Below are 21,289 nucleotides of genomic sequence, written 5' to 3'. Positions count from 1 at the left end.
GTGCCTTAGCTCCATATTTCCAGACCAATTACTGCAATCAGATCTCGAATTTCTCAGTTTTATCTCGTGCAGTTTGTGCTACAACTGTTGCAATATCAGATGAAACAGGATTTTCCACACAATTAAAACATAAACTTGCGATTTACCTGATTACAGGATCACTGGAGTCTCATAATAGACATGTAGCCTGGGACTCCGGTGATCCTGTAATCGAGATGGAGCAGCTAAGGCACAGTGGTAAAACTGGTCGTCCCTCAACCAGAAGACTCAAGGGATTGTTGCCTAGCTCCTGCAGTCATATGTTGACATTTAACCCTAAATAGCTTGTACTGCTGCATTAATGAAGAGTGACTGTGTATGAACGGTATTAGCTACTACTGAAAGGACAACATCCTTACATAGCATCTGTGTTTAGTTGTTCTAAGCAATTCAGACTGCCATGTCAAATCTTGGGAGCAGTTTTCCCATCATGCCTTTGTGCAAACTGTTTAGATGTATTTGTACATGTTAGATGTCACCTGCTGATCAGTATAGTGATCACTGCTTAGATTCCTTTGCTCTTGGTTCTGCTGGATTATTGTTCTTTTTGATCTTAGACATTTCTACACCATGAGTGAAGTTATCCGTTGAGTTTCCCACTTCCAACATGGGCCACTGGGTGAGCTACAGGAAAGGATAGTGAGCTGATTCTCATCAAAGGATGATTCTCAGCTCTGCATTTGTTTCTTTACTGCATCCTTACCAGAAAACAAATGACTTTACCACAGGTTTCCACTACAAAACGGCAATCTTTACCATTTATGAGAAGTACATTGCAATGTGTCAATAATTAAAAATTGTAAAAACTTCAAATTTACACCCAAAGTGAAAAGACATCTGTATTTTAGCTTTTTTCTCAACTCTGACAGTGTTAATTTGGCTACACAGATTTTGCTGTGTACTATGTGATATGCTGTACTGCTCTGACTGGCCTATAATGAATGTGTCAAAGTAGGCTCTTGAGAAAGCAGTTCACATCAGTTAACTATCAAGTATAACACAAAGAGAGAATATGCTCTCTTCTTTTTCTCTTCTGTATTTCTGCCACTTTCTTTCTATGACTGTCCCATACACTCAAATGTTTTGGGTGTCGTGTGCTTTCTCTCTAGTTCCCAGGATCATCTCACAGCCCATCTGGCCTCTTCCGTACACTCTTTCTGTCTCATAAAGCTCTGACTTGGCTCTTGCTACCCATCACACATGCCCCTCTCCCGTCCTGTCTATCTCTCTCACACGAAACAGAGACATTAACACTTCCAGGAAAGTGTTGAATATGTGATTCTCTCTGTCATATCGTTTTCACTACTCTACCCTGGTGCTGTGTATTTTTTTTGATGTGCTTAGCTTGCAGTCTGACAGTATAAATAGCACACAATAGATTTAGAGCTGCAGCAGTTCCTCCTCCTGCCTCCGGTCGTCCCTGGCTGGCGGTCTCGCCCAGTGAGTGTGCATTCTTAATGCTCCCCTGGCCTCCATGAGAGACATGATTGGTAGAATTAATTGTGGCTGGAGGGCTGAATGGGAATAAGTGGAGGGGGAGAGGTGAGAGGAGGAGGGGGGTATCTGGCTGGTTTTAGTGTTGTGTTTCCCTCCTTTAAGCTTGGCACTGGAGGATGTTGAAGTTGTTTTTTATGCGCTCACTCTCTTTGTCTCACTAGACTAATATTATCCCAGAGTTAAGCCAACCTATTTTCTTTTATGGCTCAGTTTTTCCTTCTCGTCATGTCTGATTTACACCTGTGTTGCTTGGAGGAAAGAGATAAGAAAGCTAATACAGCGATAATCATAATCTAATGGCCTCCTCAGCTCCCCAGGCAGTAATTCTAGCAGAGCAAAGTTTATATCCTGTTGTGAGTTGTCATTAAATGAGATAAACTGAGCTCAAGAAGTAGAACATAAAATACCAGAGTCTGGGGTCTTGTTATGGCTTTTTTAAGTGATCGTGAAGAGATAGATGCCGTGTCCTCCCCTGTCTTCAGCCTGTGCTGTTATGAACGATGATAGCTGGACTCCTAAAACAGAGGACGTTATTACTCTTCTTCTTCTCACGTTTATTGTTTTTCAAAACTAACTGTGAGAGGTTTACAGAATGAAGCAGGAGGCAGATCATTGAATTGCAAAATAACTTGGCTGATTGTGCTTTTATGAATAATTTTACCCACAAATGGACTGTATGAACCATATTGTATTGATCGTGTCATAGGGTATCGTGTTTTACTGTGTTATATTGTATTTGATTGTGTTGTATCATGCCATACTGTATTGTACCGTATCATGTTGTTGAAAGTTGACTTGTGCTTTACTCAGATGCATCTGTTATGTCATTTTTAGATATCTCTATGCCCTTATTATTTCTGTTTTTCAAAGGATCCCCAAGACAACATGTTAACAATGTAAAGGAAAGTGCTGCTGCTTTAGATTCAGAAACTTTGCCCTTGAAAAAAACAAGTCACATCAGTTGCTCCTCAGTCATTGCTGACATAGCTGCTATCATAAGTCCTGCCTGTTGTTGGTTTTTATTGGTCAGTTAGAGAGAAGGCAAGTGTGCTGTTTTGTAGGTTGTACTGTTTTAAACTGAAAGCACTGTGAGCACCATATTTAAATGTAGTTCTGACATAAAACTTACGTCCTTAAAGGTCACATATTTTACCCCTTTAAAGGTGCAGTGTGTAACATTTAGCCTTGTAGCATTTAGCCGTACAAACTTGGTAAAATAAAGCAAACATTTCTATGACAGTCTATCTAAATACGTGTTTAGTCATCTAAATTCAAAAATCGCTATTTTGAAAAAACAACTCAGAATAAACCTTTAATTCATACATAGGGGGGTCCCCTCCATGGATGCCACCATCTTGGATTTTTACATGTTTCCATGGTAACATAGAGGAAAAAAGGAAAAAAAGGATAAATAAAGTTATTGTATTGTATTGTATTGTATTCACATTACAGATACACATTAAATTCAACTGGTTGCCATAGTTTCCAGCAGAGAAATGCAATCTAGAACCCACTTCTAGATGTTGATATTCAGTTTTACACACTACACCTTTAAGACAAGTTTTTATTGGTCTCAGAGGTCCCCAAAACATGCCTGTGACATTTGTTTCTGAAAAAACACTCCAGTATTAGATGTTTGCGTGTCTAAAACCCCCTCTGTTCCAGCCCTGCTCAAAACTGTGGCTTTAAATGTTAATGAGCTGTCTGACTCTGCCCCTGACTCTGCCCCTCTCAGGAAATGGGTGTGGCTCTCCCCATATTTATTTCTTTTAATCCTTTTCTTCAACCTATTATTCCCTGAGTAAATTCATGTACATCTCTATTACTGTTATTCCTCTTTTAAGGAAAGCTCTCATGAGGAACTTTTGAATTGTGCTGACCCCTGTGGACAAAGGGATAGCTTTCATCTCTGCTGATTTTTCCCGTTTTATAAGTTTGAGCGGGGTTTCTAACAAAAAATCTCTCACCAGCTGTCTGTTCTCAGTGCATTGTATTTTTCTGTTAAAAATACATATATTTCTGTTTTTTGTGTGTGCTATTAATCACTCAGCTGACGACTACCCAGTGGAATCAGTTCCACACATTAAAAGTGACTTTGTAGACTTATTAAGTCTGCATGCTCATTGTCTTTTATTTCTTTAGTGGATTATAAAGAAGCAGCAGCAATGGAGAAATCTCATATTTTAAACGGTAAACACACTTAATTTGTCATTGCAAAAAATCTCTCTGATTTGTGCAGGATGCTGGTGCAGGTAGTCATGTACATGTTTGAGTTGGTTGTTGTTTTCTTTCACTGTCAGCAAACCGGAGGGTTTCCTTAAAGGATTTATGTGCTGGTTTTATGGGGTCGAGTCACAGAACGCCTGTATGGGAATATAAGAAGGTGGGGGTAGGGTGTATGTTAGTGTGTGTGAAGGGTTTCAGGGTGTAGAGTAGAGGGGGTCTTGGGAAGCTGTCTCATCATTTATTTATACAATCTACAGAAGAAGGGGTTAGTGAGAAGGGGGGTGGGGGGGCTGCTGCTACGGGCCGCCCTGGGAATTCTGCGGGTCAAGAGTTGTTTTTCTAGCTACCAGCACAATTCTTTGTCTGAAAAAATGAAGGCAATGATGAACAAAATATGCTGCTCTCTGTGATGTAGTGTGTTGTACAAAAGTTTGTCTAATTATCTCCATGCTGGTTTTGGGGCAAAGGATTCTTTTGCTAATATGGACGGTGGAGTGATTTGGCTGTTGGCGCTGAGGGCGCTAAATCAAATGGAAAAAAGCACAAATATTGAAAAAAGTTGAATTAATATGCTGTAGATAGAAAACATATTTTTCAGTTCTGTTCTGTGAGGTTTTTCCTATATTTTGACAGCCAGACAAAATATTAAATATTAAAATGCCTTTTTGGGCTCTAAAACATTTTACATTTAATCAAAATTTGGTTTAAATTGGAATATTGAGTTAGCTACTGTTTATGAACCAAAGCAAGTCATTTGCAATGAAACAAATTTAAAAAGTATAACACATCTTTGATATTTCCATTAACAAACCCAAAATAGTGGATTAAAAACATGAATGTCATTGATTATTTTGAAGTTTAAAGAAGTAAATGTAGTTATTTTCACATATGAATAAAATATCTCATTCACCTGCTTGTGTTGGAATGGAAGAACAAAAATCCAGCGGTGTTGGCATGACTTTTATAACTGTAATTTAGAGTCAGTAATGTGCCTTGGCTTAATCAAAGCACAAATTGATTTTTCACTCCCTGTTCATAAGTTAAAGGGTCTCTGCTGTTGTTAATACTCACTCTGGATGGTCAGAAAGGTATGTAAATATCACTGTTACTGCATGTCCTTACAAATACTGTAAAAAGAGTTTTATTTAGTCTCTTAAGACAAGAGAGGATCATGTTTATTGTTGACACTTGAAGTACCAGGGCTGAAACAGGGTAAAAAGATGCGCAAACACACATAAATACTGACCCACGGAGGGAGCAGAGGCATAAATCACTACCTCACCCTACAGGGACAAAGCCCTTATTTCTGCTGGGGAGCCTCATCATCATCATCATCATCTCTTCCTCTTTGCTAGCACATACACACATGTATATGCACTAATCCCACATGCCTCCTGACCTGTGGGGGACAGAGGGGTTTCACCACGAGCTCTGAGAGTAAAAACCCAGTTCAGCATTTCTGTTGTGAAACTCATCTCATTGTACAGAAGTTTTTCCAGCTTGTTTAGCCTATTCAATGAATGAAGCCACTTGTAGGGAAATTTACTGAGGTAAAATGTATGAAGAAGGACTGGGCTGTGGCAGCAAGGCAGCTTATATGTGCCCAAAATGAAAGCAGTGACAATGCAAACTTGAGTGGACAGGCACAACAGACGTCATGCAGCAAACACGCATCCCATCTGAAACATGCATGAGATGACAGAGAGATGCTTTTGTAATGCTGTAGCTTGTAAATGAATTCGTGGTTTTAAGTTTCATTTCTGTCCCTCTGTGGTGTTCAGCTGCCGCTGAAAACATCTCATTTCACGGCATTACTGTTCAACATAAAGTGTTCGAAGAAGGGACTTTTTGAGAAGAACTTGTTGAAATAATATATGTATCACTTAAAAACAGGGTTTAAGAGGAGCTGCAATTAGTGGTGAGTGAATACAGTTACAGTGTTGACAGACATCATGAGTCACAGCCACCGCCTACTTTGAATCAGCTTGGACAAGCAAGTCATCCATTAAACGTCTTTAAGCAGTTGTTCAAGCTGTTGTAATGGAGATGTAAATTGCTGCAGCACTTGCCAACTGAGTGGATCCAGATCAGAAACACTCAGGTTTACCTGACCACTGTGCTGCATGTTTACTCTAACACCTGCTGACACCTGCTCCAACACAAGGGGGAGGTGGTGCTATCCAGTGAGTCAGTCCATCTGGCTCTGCTTCTTAGTGTCACAATGAATGCAGAAAACCAGGATTCAATCTGAACTGCTGTCTGTTACAAATCACTCTGTTGGACTACTTTTATTGAACTGCTGTTGTGGATGAAATGCTCTGCTATTGACTCTGTTTTCCCGGTGCATGCACAACAACCAAATGTGTGTTTAAACCTGTAATGACAGTGTTGCAAAAATCCATTTCATGGCAAAAGTAAGATTTGTGATGGAATTCATACAGCTTTACTACCCACCAATATCACAAGTATCTTTTTCTCTCTGTCCTTTCAGTATCTCATTTCTCATTAAGCTCAGCCTTCTTTTCTACCTTCAGATCCCTTTGTGAGCATTTTTAGGCTCTGGAAATTCCCCTTATAGCCACCAGGACTGGAGATAATGAGAAGCCATACTGTGTAGCTGAGAGAAGCTGTCAAATCCATAGAAACACTGACACCACAGATTAAATCAAAGACACAGTGAAAGCCTCATAATTACAGAATAAAGAATTCTTGTAATCAGGTTTTGTTGAATTGACACAGTAGGACAGATTAAGCAGACAGGTTCAGACAATAATTGTGATAATAAAGATATGCTGATACTATCTGGAGTGTGTCAGGTGGAGTTAGACCGGTGACAGTAAAAACACTACAGCGGTATAGATGAACTCTTTTTCACTCCGGCCTCTGATCTCATTATATACCTCACACACATAATTACACACACAAAGATACATGTACGTGTACTGATATGTGGAAATACACACCTCCACTGATGTGTTCAGTGTGCGCAGGGTCAGCAGGAATGAAAGAGCCGGGGGTGCAAAGTAATTTCATAACCCTTTCTATACCTGTAAAGTGCCCCCACATCGACACTTTCATCTACCAACGCACTCACTCTGCTAGTCAGCATACAAGTGGGAATAAAGGCAATTTCACAAAATACATACACTGGAACTCTGCTAAAACATCTCTGTAAGTTTGCAGAATGAGTGCTTATGCAAGAAATGGGAAACTGTTAAAGAGTCCCAAATACATTTGTTTTTTATGACTGCTGGGCCTAGATCTTAATGATTTTAAAACTAAATAGCAATACCTGCTAGTTTCTTTGTAAAGAAATAAAAAATACCAGAGTTTAAGGGGTGACGCGGAGGTGTGAACGCAGTGTTAAGGTGAGCCTGGAGAGAAGGCACACGTCTGTTAGCAGAGTCAGTTTGCTCAGCGTTTCTAACGTGCATATCCAGTACTAGACCAAATTATTAATGTAGGAATAATCACACAGTGGGGCATCAGCTCTGCTCTAGCCATAGACTGTAGAAAGAATTGGACAAACCCCGTGTGACGTCAGTCGTCTGCTTGCTCAAACGGCTCTTGAAGCCAATCCGTGGAGGCTTCCATATTGAAAGTGTGGTCTCAACCGAACTTTGGATCAACCCAACAGCCCACCCACTAAGTGCGACTTCCTGTCAGCCTGCTAGCTAGCATTCAGGTTGACAGAAACGGAGCCTCTGCCTGCCGAGCTATCTGTCAATCAAATGAGATGCGCCAATCAGCTTTCATCCTAAATATAATCCAAACGATCATGGTACAACCACAGTAGATAATTTTGTTTGTAGGAGGGTCAGGATAAAAGAAATAATTTCACAGTGATAAAAATTTGACCTCAGTTGTTTTCTTATGAGATTGAAAATTAACTTGTAAAGTAAACCAGCATTTTGATCTAGTGATAAGTAGTGGGAGTAACGCATCACGTAGTAATATGGAAGTGGACTTAGAGTTCTTTTTGGATGTAACAAGTAATGTAATGAGGCAGTTTTGCAATTCAAGTCAACTATTGTTAGGCCCTTTTTCAATAAAAGTAATCAGTTACTGAAAAACAACCAAATTTAATTCTCCTTTTTGCATGTGTTAATGATATAATTAAGTCGATATCTTGAGAAACGACCAGAGATTATGGATATCATGGAAAAACCAGAGTTAAAAAAAATGCATGTTAAGATGATTTTAATTAGGTTTTCTCATAAAGGTTGAAGGGTTTAAATAGTAATTTTTTGTGCATGGTAAAAGTAGACATAGATGTTAAATGACCCACAGTTCACTACCTGCTCAACGTCTTTCCCTCCTTCTTCACTGGGTCTCTATCCTTCACTTCTCTCTCATACACGCTGCTCATTAGCTTTGTAACCTTTTACTTTAATTTACAGTCCAGCTCAGTTTTCTGTTTGCCTGTAGGTTGAACTAAAGGAGCAGGTTGCACCATTATTCATTCTGTCATGGCACTCTGTCTGGCCTGGTTCTCAGTCACTCAGCAAACCTGTTCTGCAGACCATCAGTCAGCAATTCAAGCATGCATCCTTCTACCCTGACGGTCACCAATCCATCTATCCATGGTTCTGCAGCAGTCAGACAGTCAGCTTTATGACTGTAGGGTTGAAAGAGCTGTGAGTGCAGCTGAATTGTGCAGCTGGGCAGAAGACTGGAGACCATCTGTCTCCATCTCTCTTTTTTACCTCCTTCATTGATGTTCTATACTTCAGATACTTCTCTCTGCAGATACATCAGCGTTTTCTCTTTTCTCTCATCTCCATTCTTATCTTCTTCAATCACCGTCTTTAGTAAGTGAGTTTCCTGGACTATTCTGAAATCTATTATACTTGGTATTGCAATAGAGATCTATGGTTTTGTCCTTTCCTTTTCCTGACTCTCTCTTGTTATCTGGCCATCTTTAAACTCAGTTGAGGTTTGCTCTTGTTTGCAAACGATGGCTATACTATGTCAAATTTTTCAGCTGTAGGCTTATGTAGCTATGATTGTTGCAAAAGTATTTGCAAATGTGTTCAAAGATCTGCGCACAAATCCAAAAATGCATGCACAGATCTGCAAATGTGTGCACAAATCCACAAATGCGTGTACAGATCTGCAAATGCGTGCACAAATCCACAAATGTGTGTACAGATCTGCAAATCCGTAGACCAGTTTGTAATTGTGGACTTAGTTCATTTTGGTTCAGAATCTGCAGCAGGAGGCAGCAGTTAAGACTTAGTAATGGCTCTATATAACGTCAGTGTGGAAGGAGAAATGTTATCGTATTATACTGTTATTGTTATTATTCATATTTTCATTGAAAGAGTGAAGAAAATAATGACTTCCTTATCTCTAAAATTGTATCACAGCGGTGGTTTAATTGCCATCTCTACAAGACAGGAGTTCATTGTGTTGTATTTAACAGAAATGATGCCGTATGAACCGGGTGATGTTAGCAATAAGATTGATAGAGTGGTCTGTAACATTTATATTTATATAAATACCAGGGGAAGAGAAAGATTGTCGGTCTGGCACAGAGCTAAATGGCACCGACCAATGTTGACATCTAAATCACATCACTCCGCTGATGGTGGATGTGTCGATCAAGTGGCTGTGTGGCAGTATCACGGACTTTCATTCACCTAGTCCTGGATTCGAATCTTGCAATGTTCTAAAAATGTATTTCTTATTACCTGCTGCAGACCACTCTATTCATCTTATTGTTAACATCACCTAGCTCATACAGCGTCATAATGGGGATTTCTGTTAAATACAACACAATGAACTCCTGTCTTGTAGAGATGGCAATTCAACCACCACTGTGATACAATTTTGGAGATAAGGAAGTCATTATTGTCGTCACTCTTTCAATGAAAATATGAATATTAACAATAACAGTATAATATGATAACATTTCTCCTTCCACACTGACGTTATATAGAGCCCTTACTAAGTCTTAACTGCTGCCTCCTGTGTGATGCCTTTGTGATGAGAAAGGCAGACTTGCCTGTGAGCCTGCGCTGAGGGCAACAGACCCAGTCTTTACGCTTACAGATCTAAGCACATGCTTACGGATCTGAGTACAAATGGTGCACGGTGTTGCAAGTGTTGCAAAAGTCACGTGTGTATGACAGCCAATTGAGAGGCAGATTCTGAACCAAAATGAACTAAGTCCACAAATACAAATTGATCTACATACTTGCAGATTAGTGCACGCATTTGTGGATCTTTGTACAAATTTGCAAAACTTTGCACACGTTTGCAGCTCTTTACACACATTTGCAGATCCATACATGCATTTGTGGATTTGTGCACAGATCTTTGTACGTATTTGCAAATACTTTTGCAACAATCATAGCTCCATATAGTTTGAGAACCATAATGATTTTGTTCTGATGCACTCAGACCGACTTCCCACGATCATAAAGGCAAGAAAATCACAGATTAAAATTTCCAATGATGGTGATCTCAAAATACAGTAAAACCTTTTTTAATGATATTTATATCAGAAATGGAGCAGCTCTATCGAATAGGGCTTGAATCAATAAATTCTCTTTTTTCTATAGTAAGGAGCACATTTTGTTTTTTCTTTTTTTTTGTAAGATATGTCTCAGGGTCCCTCGTTAACAATGCTGGTTTCTCACAATAATGAGTAAACATCTCAAGGTCTTATCCCAGTAAAAAAAATAAAATGAGTGTATGGGTGCATATACTTTAGGACTAAAGTCATTTTTAACCAGATCTGGGTACTGACGTTTTTTTTTTTCTAGAAGCTTGCAGCTCTAGTAAGCAACCTGCAGAGTTCAGTTCAATTAACTTCTAATTGATCACGTAAGCATCAGCTGGAGCGTTTCTCATTTATTTCCCTTGTAAAACTGTTGGACTTTAAATCTGCTGTCGAGCAGTTTTCCTCTTTTCATCAAAGGCTCATATATCCATGCTGCAGTTGTAGGGAGTGAATGTGTGTGTGACCAGAGCAGAGTGATATCGACAGGCTGCAGCCCCGGGCGTCTCTTTCTGATTGCTGTGTTGAATAGAAAGCTTCTCAATCCAGCAGCTACCGCCTAGGCTCGTTTATATAACCACAAATGTTTACGCTGCGGTATATCACTATTGGATCTGATGTTATATCCACTCTAGAAACCTACATCCTCCCATTCTGAGGAATGAAAATGGTCTTTTGACATTCTGGCTCTGAAACTGGGATACACCAAAACTGAGTCATTCAAAGGTCGGCCCAGTGGCTTCCCATCATATTAAAGTCAGAAAATTTGTAAGGGAAAAATAAGGCATGCTATTGTTAACTTTTTCTTGAAGTTAAAACCTTAAAACTTATCAAACAAGAAGCACACAAGTATAGTTGTGATTTGGCATGGTAAATGCAAACTTATTGTTCTTATCTTGATAAAAGCTGCAGTTTTTCACATCAATTGTCCACATAAGGCCCTTTGAGAGTGCAATTTCCCTTCCTGAGAATCTTTACAGAATATCAGTTTCCTGCATGTGTTTTTAGCCAATCAAGACAGAACATTAGCATCAAACTCAGTGATAGAGATCATGAACATGGACTGATCTCACTGTTAAAGGCTCAAAGTTCATTCATTTTTAAAGGATTAAAAAAAAAAAAAAAGAAGTTAACTAGACCAAAATATTGATTTCATTTTAGTCCGGCCCCCACAACGCCTGTCTAGAAAAAGCTGGCCCTTGTGAAAATGGCATTGATGAACCCTGATGTACGTGATCAGCCTTCATTGCCAGATTTTGTCACTGCTTTGCCATAATGCAAGGTTTAAAACTTGTATCCAACCAGTGGCCACAATGATAGCTTGCTTGGGTGTCAGGTAGCCTGCTGTGAATGAAGCAGAAGATTGTTAAAGACAGCATCGATGCTGATTGAATTGACTGCGCCTGAAAAAGACATGAAGGGTTTTTCAGACTGGAGAGAAATGGAAGGAAGATGTTTAATTTAATTTTAACACTGAATGGATGTCTGTGAGCCTACATGCAAAGAAACTTACAAGAACTAATAGAGAGGTGCACAGTTTTGTAAAAATAACAGAAATGACTTCATCTGCCATTTCTGCATGGTTCTAAAATAATGGGTTGGGTTGGGAAGTGGGTCGCAAAGTGATTTTCAGTGGGTCTGGGATTTGTACCTGGAAAAAATATGTTGCAAAAAGTCTGCAATGTACTTTTGTTTAAAGGATATGTCTCTATCTCTTTCTCTCAAGTCCGAACTGCTCCATATTTCATTAAAAACATTTATTATGATTAGAAAATAAATAAATAAATTTTAAGTTATGATTTACCTTTAGGGAGGCAGTGGTGGGTCCAGACATTAGACCAGCAGAGAACCACTGTGCATTGTTATTCCCAGAATAGAGGAATTATATTTTAGGTTGTCCATCTGTACATAGATTGCATTCTGTCGTTTTGTGAACATGATATTTATTTGAGGGATTTTCTTCAAACTTTGCACAAATACCACTTGAATTAAGAACTGATTAGATTTCAGAGGTCAAAAGTCAAGGTCACTTCAACCTTAAATCTTGCAGCTTCATTTTTAAGATTGCATTGGGGGATTTCTGTCAAATTTGGCCCTAACTGACACTTGGCCCTGAGGGTGAACTTTTAGATTTTGGGGGGTCAAAGGTCATACTTTTGTGCATCAGTAGACACCTTGCAATTACCTAGCACTGTTATCCCAAGATTATAAGAAAACATGCACCTACATCATTAAAGAAATGTGATTACTAACAATCACACTCCCACAAAACCACCCCAGCCTTTCCCTTTATAGAGGAGGACAGTGTTAGAGTCAGAAACAGGGATGAGAGAGTAAGGGAGACACATGCAGAAAAGTGGCCACAGGCCAGACTTGAACCCAGGCCGCCTGCGTAAATGGGGCACATCTTGAACCACTAGACCATCTGTGCCCCCCAGCCTTTCTTTTTGACCCACCACTTTATTTTCTTTTACCAGAATATTAAAAGAGGCATATTAATGGCAGTAGTTGTAGTTCTTTCTTTGTTATGTCTTTCATCCTTACACTAGAGGCCCCGTGCCTGAAATTTTCTCTAGATTTTCAGGAGTGGATATGTGAAAAGGCTTCACATAAAAAATGAATAAAAAAATAAAACAAAATAAACCCACATTTGAGAAAACATATGACAACCTCTTTTACTAGAGTGTTGATATGTTGGTGTTTCTGTAATCAGTGTTATACTTTATAAACCTTTTTGTTTGTTCTTACCACAGCAAACACTGTGATGTGCCATTGTCTCCTCGCTATGAGGTGTTGGCTCTTCTTTTGGTCAATATTCTTTTAAAGTACGATGGACTTTTGAGACGATTATCACCTTTTTTTTTTCTCTTCTTGTTTTTCTTGCAGTCACAGATGAAGACACGGTGAAGAGATACTACGCCAAGTTTGAGGAGAGGTTTTTCCAAACCTGTGAGAAGGAGCTCCTGAAAATCAACACATTCTATTCAGGTATTTATTCAACATGATTTAAAATCAGTATGTCAAATAAAGGAAGCACTTTCAGTGTAAATATAAGATCAGCTTGACAGTGGGGCTGCTTTGTAGAAATACTTAAAGACAGTGTATTACCGTGTTCCCCATTTTACAACAAGCTGTTACAATGCTGGATTATCTAAAAGTGAGCTCAGTTTTTATCCCTTAGACCAGAGATATACTTGCTGTATGGTATGTCTATAGTATACGCATCATGGCTGCTATGATTCCCCTGTTTCCTTTTGGCCTCTTAAATGAACACTAGAAAAGGAGAGGTGTCAGCACTCAAAATGTCCTTTTAGGTAGTTTCATTAAAGGCAAACAAGGCACAACAGACGCGTTTCGACTTAGTCTTCTTCAGCATTGAAGAAGACTAAATCAAAACGCATCCGTTGTGCCTTGTTTGCCTTTAATGAAACTACCTAAAAGGACATTTTGAGTGCTGACACCTCTTCTTTTCTAGTAGGTCTTTTTTGTCTGGCACCTTGAGAATTTTTTCTGCGTGGAGGGTGCTCCTTTTTTTGCTTTCTCTTAAATGAACACAACATGGACCTAAGATGCAGACAAAGTAGTGGAGAGTCAATACAACAGAAGGCAGAAAGTTTTAAAGACAAACTAAAAAAAACTGACAATATAAATACTGACATTATAATGATAAACTTAGTAGACATCAGGGTGTGGTTAATTCTGAGGTTTTTTTTTACATATATAAACCAAATTACTGTGTGAGCTGAGTGAAATAAATGATGAGTCTGCTCCACATCATACATTTTTCTTGATCCTGAACTAACCAAACAGTTTTCTTAATAAAATGCTTTTATCTAGAATAAACCTCTATATGATATGCAGCTAACAGGTTTAATAATCACTTATCATCATAAGAGTTTTTGTAAAGTTTTTATACTCTCTATTAAACTCGCCATTGAAGGGCCAAACCAAACTGCATCTAATCTCAGCCCTTTGATCGAGGCTGCAGTGGCTGTCATGTTCATGCATGCAGGCCCGCCTGAGTGTATTTCAGGGAGCACAGGAATATGTGTGCACTGTGTAACTTGAGATGTAAGCCATAATATATTCTGGCATTCTGGTACCAGAAGGTGGCCTGCTGGTTTTGAGCTCCAGCTGAGGGGTGATAGAGTATATTGAAAGTCAGAGAGTGCTCCCTCTAGAGGCTGTGTGATAAACAGCAGGTCAGCTGAGGGCCAAGGTTGACCGGAAAGATTGTCCCAGCTTGTAATGATGGGAAACAACAGGCAGACGGATGACAGGGGCAGCACACACAAACGACATATTAGTCATTGTGGATCTTTTAGCGGGAGGCTGGTTTACTGAAGAGCTGAAGAAACTTTGAAGGCTTAAGTGCATTTTTCTCTAACTGCAGTGCATATCTTGACCTAAATATGCCAGAAGTTTACTGTAAACTGCAGAAGAGGCCACATCTCCTTAAGATATCTCTTACTGTGCTGAGCCTTTATATGACAAAGATGTAGTTTGTAATGCTTAGAAAACAATTGTATGCAGGAAACAACCCTGATTAAGTACCAGGGCAGCACTAAGCACTGAGAGATATGTGCTTGACTATTTTGTTGTTTGAATATATGTCAACAACAAGATAAAGAACAGAACAAACTCATGAGATCTCCTCAGTGTGACGTGTAAGTCTGTTGACAGCAGCGTAACATCACATCAGTTTTTCAGTCTGAGTCACAGTGGCCTCTGCAGACCTGAGCTGAGTGAGTATGAAAACATCAGCGTCTCCTCTCTGCTCTCAGCTTGTCTTGTTTATCCTCCCCACACAGGAGGGAAAGGCAAGAAATTGCAAAGTTGTGTCCGACAGGCAGCTCACTGCATTTGAGAGTGTGCAGGGGTTTGAAAGAGCTGCTTAGGGTGTGAGAGAGACAGGCAGCAGTAGATAGATAGAGATAAATCGTGTCCTGACTTTACATAGGACACTTTCTTCCACACAGATCTCTCTCTCTGAAAGGGGTCATTGACCTCACAGAGCCATCCTGCTACACTGCACTAAAATCCAGGCTTCTGGACAAAACTCCTATCTCATGGGGTTAAAAACACACCAGAACAAGACTTCTTTAGCCTCAGAGAGCTGAAGAAAGCTGGAATTCTCCACTAAACTAGCACCCGCTGACATCTGAACCACCAACACATGTTTGTTCACCCCACACAGATATTCAGACGTCTTTTGTTTTAAAGTAACACACTGATCCCAAACCTCTGATTAAACCTAAGCCACCTTACAGCTTTTGTTATGTGTTCATCCAGGTGTTATTATGATAGCTCCTAAGAGCTGAGGAGAGCAATAATTCTGAAATACACGCATGTCTGAAAAAAGAAGCTGTGGCACTCCTTGTGTAGAAGATACCTGGAGAATGTGTGTTTTCAAGCGACAGAGTGTGAAAGTCACCAGCTGACCTCCATCTCCACTGCCTGTTCTCTCTCTCTGTAAGACAGAAACTTAGCAGCAGTTTGCTGCATGCATGACACGATACAATAAACATGATACAAGAGGATTTGTTTTTAACAGAGTAGGAAATTGAGGAGGGTCAAAAATGATGTAGAAACAGAGTCGCAGACAGGGTACATGGGGTGCAATCCAACCACTGGGCCATCAGTGCCCAAAGGAGGGCTTGTACTTTATAGTTAGCTGATCAATCACAAGGTCAGCTAAAGAAAAAAAAAAAGGCAATAATGCAGAAGAAAGGTTAAAGATGAAATTAAAGCATAGGCTCCATTGTTCAGTGAATGAACCTGAACTTGCTTCTTCTGATTGGTTAAAAAGTGTCTGAGAATAAGAGCTAATCTTGCGTTAGTAGTTAATGAAATTCAGGTTCCTGCCCTGTGTGATCCCTCTCCTCTCTCTCTGGGTTTATTAACCCATCTCTGACCCAGATAATGGTTCCTCCCTCTGCAGCATTTACATGTCAGCACAGTCTATTGGTCTCGATGCTTCTGCCTCCTTAAACAGACAGCAGGAGGGCAGAGGGGCACACAGGAGAATTGGTGTGTTGAACATTTTAAAATCACCTTTTTTCTGTTCTTGCTAATTACTGAAATCTGCTCTCCATTGAGATGGCTGGTGTCAGTCTGAAGCAGCTAATCGGCATTAAGGACTGTGGTTAGATTAACGAAACACCTGTACAACAGTGGGTATTTTTAAATACAGAGATGGATGAAAGGGGGGAGTAAAGGCTTGTAAATAATGGATGTAAGAGAACCATACAAAGTCATTAACCCTGCTTTACATTGTTGTTTTGTCTTCCTTCTTGTAGAAAAGCTTGCTGAAGCACAGAGACGTTCAGCTACGCTGCAGAATGAGCTGCAGTCTTCACTGGACGCTCAACGCGAGAGCAACGCTCCACCTGGCCTGCGCAAACGCAAAACCATGTTCCACCTGTCACAGGAAGAGCGCTGCAAACACCACAACATCAAGGACCTGAAGCTAGCCTTCAGCGAGTTCTACCTCAGCCTCATCCTGCTCCAGAATTACCAGGTCTCAGCAGAACGCACATACACACACCTCACACACCTGCATTTGAGACAACATAAAAACATAGAAGGAGAGAATCTGGTTTTGGTGAACTGTCTTCTTGTTTCTGTCCACAGAACCTGAACTTTACAGGTTTTCGCAAGATCTTGAAGAAGCATGATAAGATCCTGGATACGGCTCGTGGGGCAGACTGGCGTGTGGCTCACGTGGAGGTGGCACCTTTCTACACCTGCAAGAAGATCACACAGCTCATCTCTGAGACAGAGGTACCTGCTTACATTCATACAAACAAATATATAACGCCTTTGAGGCGACAATGTTGGTGGAGATACAAGACATATAATGTTCCATGGTGTAATGGTCCATTGATGTATGCATGTTGATACAATGATTGGTTGATTGATTATCCAATCAGATCAATCACCATTAGGTTGCGCTTTTATTTTGAAACTCCCCCTGCATGCCTGTTGACAGTTTCTGCCCATCAGCAGTGGTAGCAGCAGCTGAGTGAAAGAGGATATTATTTTGCTCGCTACGTCTGCATTTTTTTCTGTATACAACCGTTGTATGAGATTGTTCACAGTTAAGAAACACTCTCCCCTCCTTATGGCTGAATTAGTGCCAGTGTTGTCTGATACAGGCTCTACAGATAAACAGAGAGGGAAAAGTCTGCTGCTGCTGATTAAAGCCCAACATCGCTCATTGGATTTATAATGAAAATATTATAAGCTGTCTGAACTTGATGTGGTTCAAGCAGGGACCCCCCCCCCCGTCTTGTTATGAGGCTGCTGATCACAATCTTCACTTTAACTCATCCATTTATCAAACTCAAGGTTGCAACAAATCAGAAATAAGTAAATTCATCAGTGCCATAGATTCAACCTCATTTAAATCTTATTATGTATTACAAAACTACAAATGAACTATCTGCCACATAAATAGGTCCCTGTGTTAGAGCAGAAATATCTGTTCAAGTCAACAACTTTGAAAATAAGTTTAAAAAAATCTTGGATGGGAAAACAGCCCAAAAATTTTGATCATTATTATGAAAAGGTTGAAGAAAGTACATATTGGTGCTTTAGAGTGATCAGACAGCATGAGGAGATAAATCTGTCTGGAACTGAAAATGTTTGCTGTTATAAAATCAACATGTTTTAACACAAATGTCCATATTATGTTCCTAATTCAAAGGTAATCAGAGCCTTTCAATTTGAAGAAATTAAACAATATTTAACAACATGCCACTGTAATGAAATGCACATATTTTTTGTTAAAAGAGATGTTTTTAATACAGAAACCTGTCAGTGATTAGATTGTCGAAATTACTTTTTTTCTGTAACTTTGTGAAATTTGTGCATAAAATCATCTAATATTGATCCTAGACTCCTATATTAAATTGTGTGGAAAGCATATCGTTGCAGATTTTGTGACACTGGAAAATATTGTATCATTGTCTAAAATATTGGCATTGTATTGTGATAAAACAGGTGATTTACACCCCTACTAAAGTATTGTTTACATGTGTTTAGACCCTGGTGACCAATGAGCTGGAGGGAGGAGATCGTCAGAGGGCCATGAAGAGGCTGAGAGTTCCTCCTCTGGGGGCAGCTCAGGTCAGGAACATCTGCTTACACTGGAAACCACTTAGTAACATGAACCTGCTTCTTAGAGAGAGTTAGGCCTCTTACATCTGCTTGAAGTGCTTTACACAAAACTTTTATAAACCAGTAGTTCAGTTATTTTACTCTTGAGTTTGTTTTGTTATTAAGCTTTTATTAAATCTTTATTTAGGTAAAGACTTGGCATCAAAGCCTGATCATTTCCCAGCTACATAAATCATTGACATTGTTTATAACAAGTTCTGTCTGTGGTAAATAAATACTGAAAATGTAAGGGGGGTTTGTTGTGAGAGAAATACAGGGAAAGAAAGATGGACAGATGTAAAGAGAGGGAAAATATAAGAGCCTTAGTATTGATTTTATAAGTGCCTCTCCATTGTTGAACAGACAGGATATCATTCAGAACCAGCCCAGGCCGTGTGCCACATTACCGTCCTATGTTATATTTGCTGTTATTACTGCATTAATTACTGTCATGTCTGACTTGAATTGTGCTCTCTGAGTATTGATCTGTACATTTCCCCAGCAGACACATGTATAGTAAATTTATATTCAGGCAGATTAAAGGAGTCAGAGCGGGCACGCTCAATAAGCTGATGTTTTGCTTTAGTTAAATGTTAAAAATACTGAACCAACGGGGATATGTAGTATCTGAGAACTTGTGATTGATATAGAGCGGTTAGCTTTCTTACTCAGTAATATAGTTAACAATATAATTAATGTTTTTTAATTTCTCTCTGCCTGGTTCAGCCTGCTTTAGCCTGGACGACCTTCCGTGTGGGTCTCTACTGCGGCTTCTTTATCATCCTCGCCGTCGCCTTCATTCTTACTGGCAAGTCCAACAAACACTCACCTGGAGCATTGTTTGTCGTAGCTGTCTGATATTTTTATGGTGAATTTTGTTATCCTAGAAGCCTTAAATACAGTTTTGATTTTTGTAAAACAGGTTCTGTGTTCATCCACTTCGAGAATATTTGGCCACTGGTGAGGATCTATCGTGGCGGCTTCCTGTTGATCCAGTTCCTCTTCCTATTGGGCATCAACACGTATGGATGGAGGCAAGCCGGAGTCAATCATGTACTCATCTTTGAGATCAACCCAAGAAACAACCTCTCACACCAGCACCTGTTTGAGGTCAGAACAAAACAGCAAGCGGGAGCAGTTTTTGTTTGAAAAATGCTTGAGTGTTCAGAAAATAAACTTTTTCTCTGCATTATGATATCATGGGTAATAATGAATTTAACAAACAAGCAGTTAGAATGATTGAGGTTATTTAGTCATCGGGGTAATTAAGATTCATCTTCTGAATTACCATAAAATCAACAGAACAATACAAACGCTGTGTCCACAGGGTTTATTTATACACTAGAATAACAAAGAGCTTCATAATAAGCACATTGTTATTCCAATTACACTGTGAATTTTGGCAATGTGTCAAACGTGTGTTCTTATAATGCCATTCTCTTCTGTTTCTCCTCTGTTTTCTGCAGATCGCAGGTTTCCTTGGGGTGCTGTGGTGTCTCAGCATCCTGTCGTGTCTGTTCTCAGAGTACACCTACCTCCCCATGCAGATCAACCCGCTCATCCTCTACGGCTTCATGGTGCTCTTCCTCATTAACCCCTTCAAGACCTGCTACTACAAGTCACGATTCTGGCTCCTCAAGTTGCTGGTTAGTCCACTCTTTTATTACTATGTTGATATATCGATAGCAGATTGATAACAGTGTGTCTGTTACTGAATATGATGTATTTCCGTTCAACATGTGGGAGGATAACAAAAAACTTGCATATTGCATGATTCAGGTTATATATTTATTAATGAGAATAGTGGCTGTTTTTATGCATGTCAAGCCCAGACATTTATTTTTAGAGATGCAGCTATGGTGAAAATTAGAGCCAATAATATTTTTATCAATAACTTATTAATATTTTAGTTTAAAACTATTATTTATCTGATTGCTAAGTCTTGTGGTTTTTTTCATTACTTCTTTGTAATTCATCATGTCAGTTTGTCAAATTAGCTACATGGCTGGATGCACTTCATTTGTCTGGCTCAACTGGTAGAGCATGCACCCGTATACTGAGGCTATAGTCCTTGACACACTGGTTGCAGGATTGATTCACGGTTCGGCGCATGCCTGGTGCATGTCTTCCCCTACTCTCTACCCAGGTTTTCTGTCTCTCTTTGGCTGACCTATCCAGTAAAGGCAGAGAAGCCCCAAAAAGATCTTAAAAACTCAAATTGTGTCTCTTGTTGAAATGGTTTTAGATAAATCTTTTACTTAGAGCATATTGCCAAAAGTATTCACTCACCTGCCTTGACTCGCATATGAACTTAAGTGACATCCCATTCTTGATCCATAAGCTTTAATATGACATTGGTCCACCCTTTGCAGCTATAACAGCTTCAACTCTTCTGGGAAGGCTTTCAACAAGGTTTAGGAGTGTGTTTATAGGAATTTTTGACCATTCTTCCAGAAGCGCATTTGTGAGGTCACACACTGATGTTGCACCAGAAGGCCTGGCTCTCAGTCTCCGCTCTAATTCATCCCCCAGGTGTTCTATCAGGTTGAGGTCAGGACTCTGTGCAGGCCAGTCAAGTTCATCCACACCAAACTCTCTCATCCATGTCTTTACGGACCTTGCTTTGTGCACTGGTGCATGGTCATGTTGGAACAGGAAGTGGCCATCCCCAAACTGTTCCCTCAAAGTTGGCAGCATGGAACTGTCCAAAATCTCTTGGTATGCTGAAGCATTAAGAGTTCCTTTCACTGGAACTAAGAGGACAAGGCCAGCTCCTGAAAATAACCCCACACCATAATCCCCCCTCCACCAATCTTTACACTTGGCACAATGCAGTCAGACAAGTACTGTTCTCCTGGCAAC

General features: G+C 39.7%; 1 protein-coding gene across 1 annotated transcript in view; it reads left to right on the top strand.

Annotated features, from left to right (window-relative positions):
* Positions 1 to 21,289, top strand: part of xpr1a (xenotropic and polytropic retrovirus receptor 1a) — a 110,553-nt gene that overhangs the window by 65,180 nt on the left and 24,084 nt on the right. Inside the window, exons 3-9 of the mRNA XM_041791819.1 lie at positions 13,154 to 13,255; positions 16,567 to 16,787; positions 16,901 to 17,050; positions 18,314 to 18,397; positions 19,154 to 19,235; positions 19,350 to 19,537; positions 19,894 to 20,073. Coding sequence (XP_041647753.1) covers positions 13,154 to 13,255; positions 16,567 to 16,787; positions 16,901 to 17,050; positions 18,314 to 18,397; positions 19,154 to 19,235; positions 19,350 to 19,537; positions 19,894 to 20,073 — 1,007 coding nt within the window. The remainder of the gene's footprint in view (positions 1 to 13,153; positions 13,256 to 16,566; positions 16,788 to 16,900; positions 17,051 to 18,313; positions 18,398 to 19,153; positions 19,236 to 19,349; positions 19,538 to 19,893; positions 20,074 to 21,289) is intronic.

The sequence above is a fragment of the Cheilinus undulatus genome, linkage group 7 (genome assembly GCF_018320785.1).
Source record: "Cheilinus undulatus linkage group 7, ASM1832078v1, whole genome shotgun sequence".
Lineage (NCBI taxonomy): Eukaryota > Metazoa > Chordata > Actinopteri > Labriformes > Labridae > Cheilinus > Cheilinus undulatus.
This window is presented reverse-complemented; position numbering and strand designations above follow the sequence as displayed.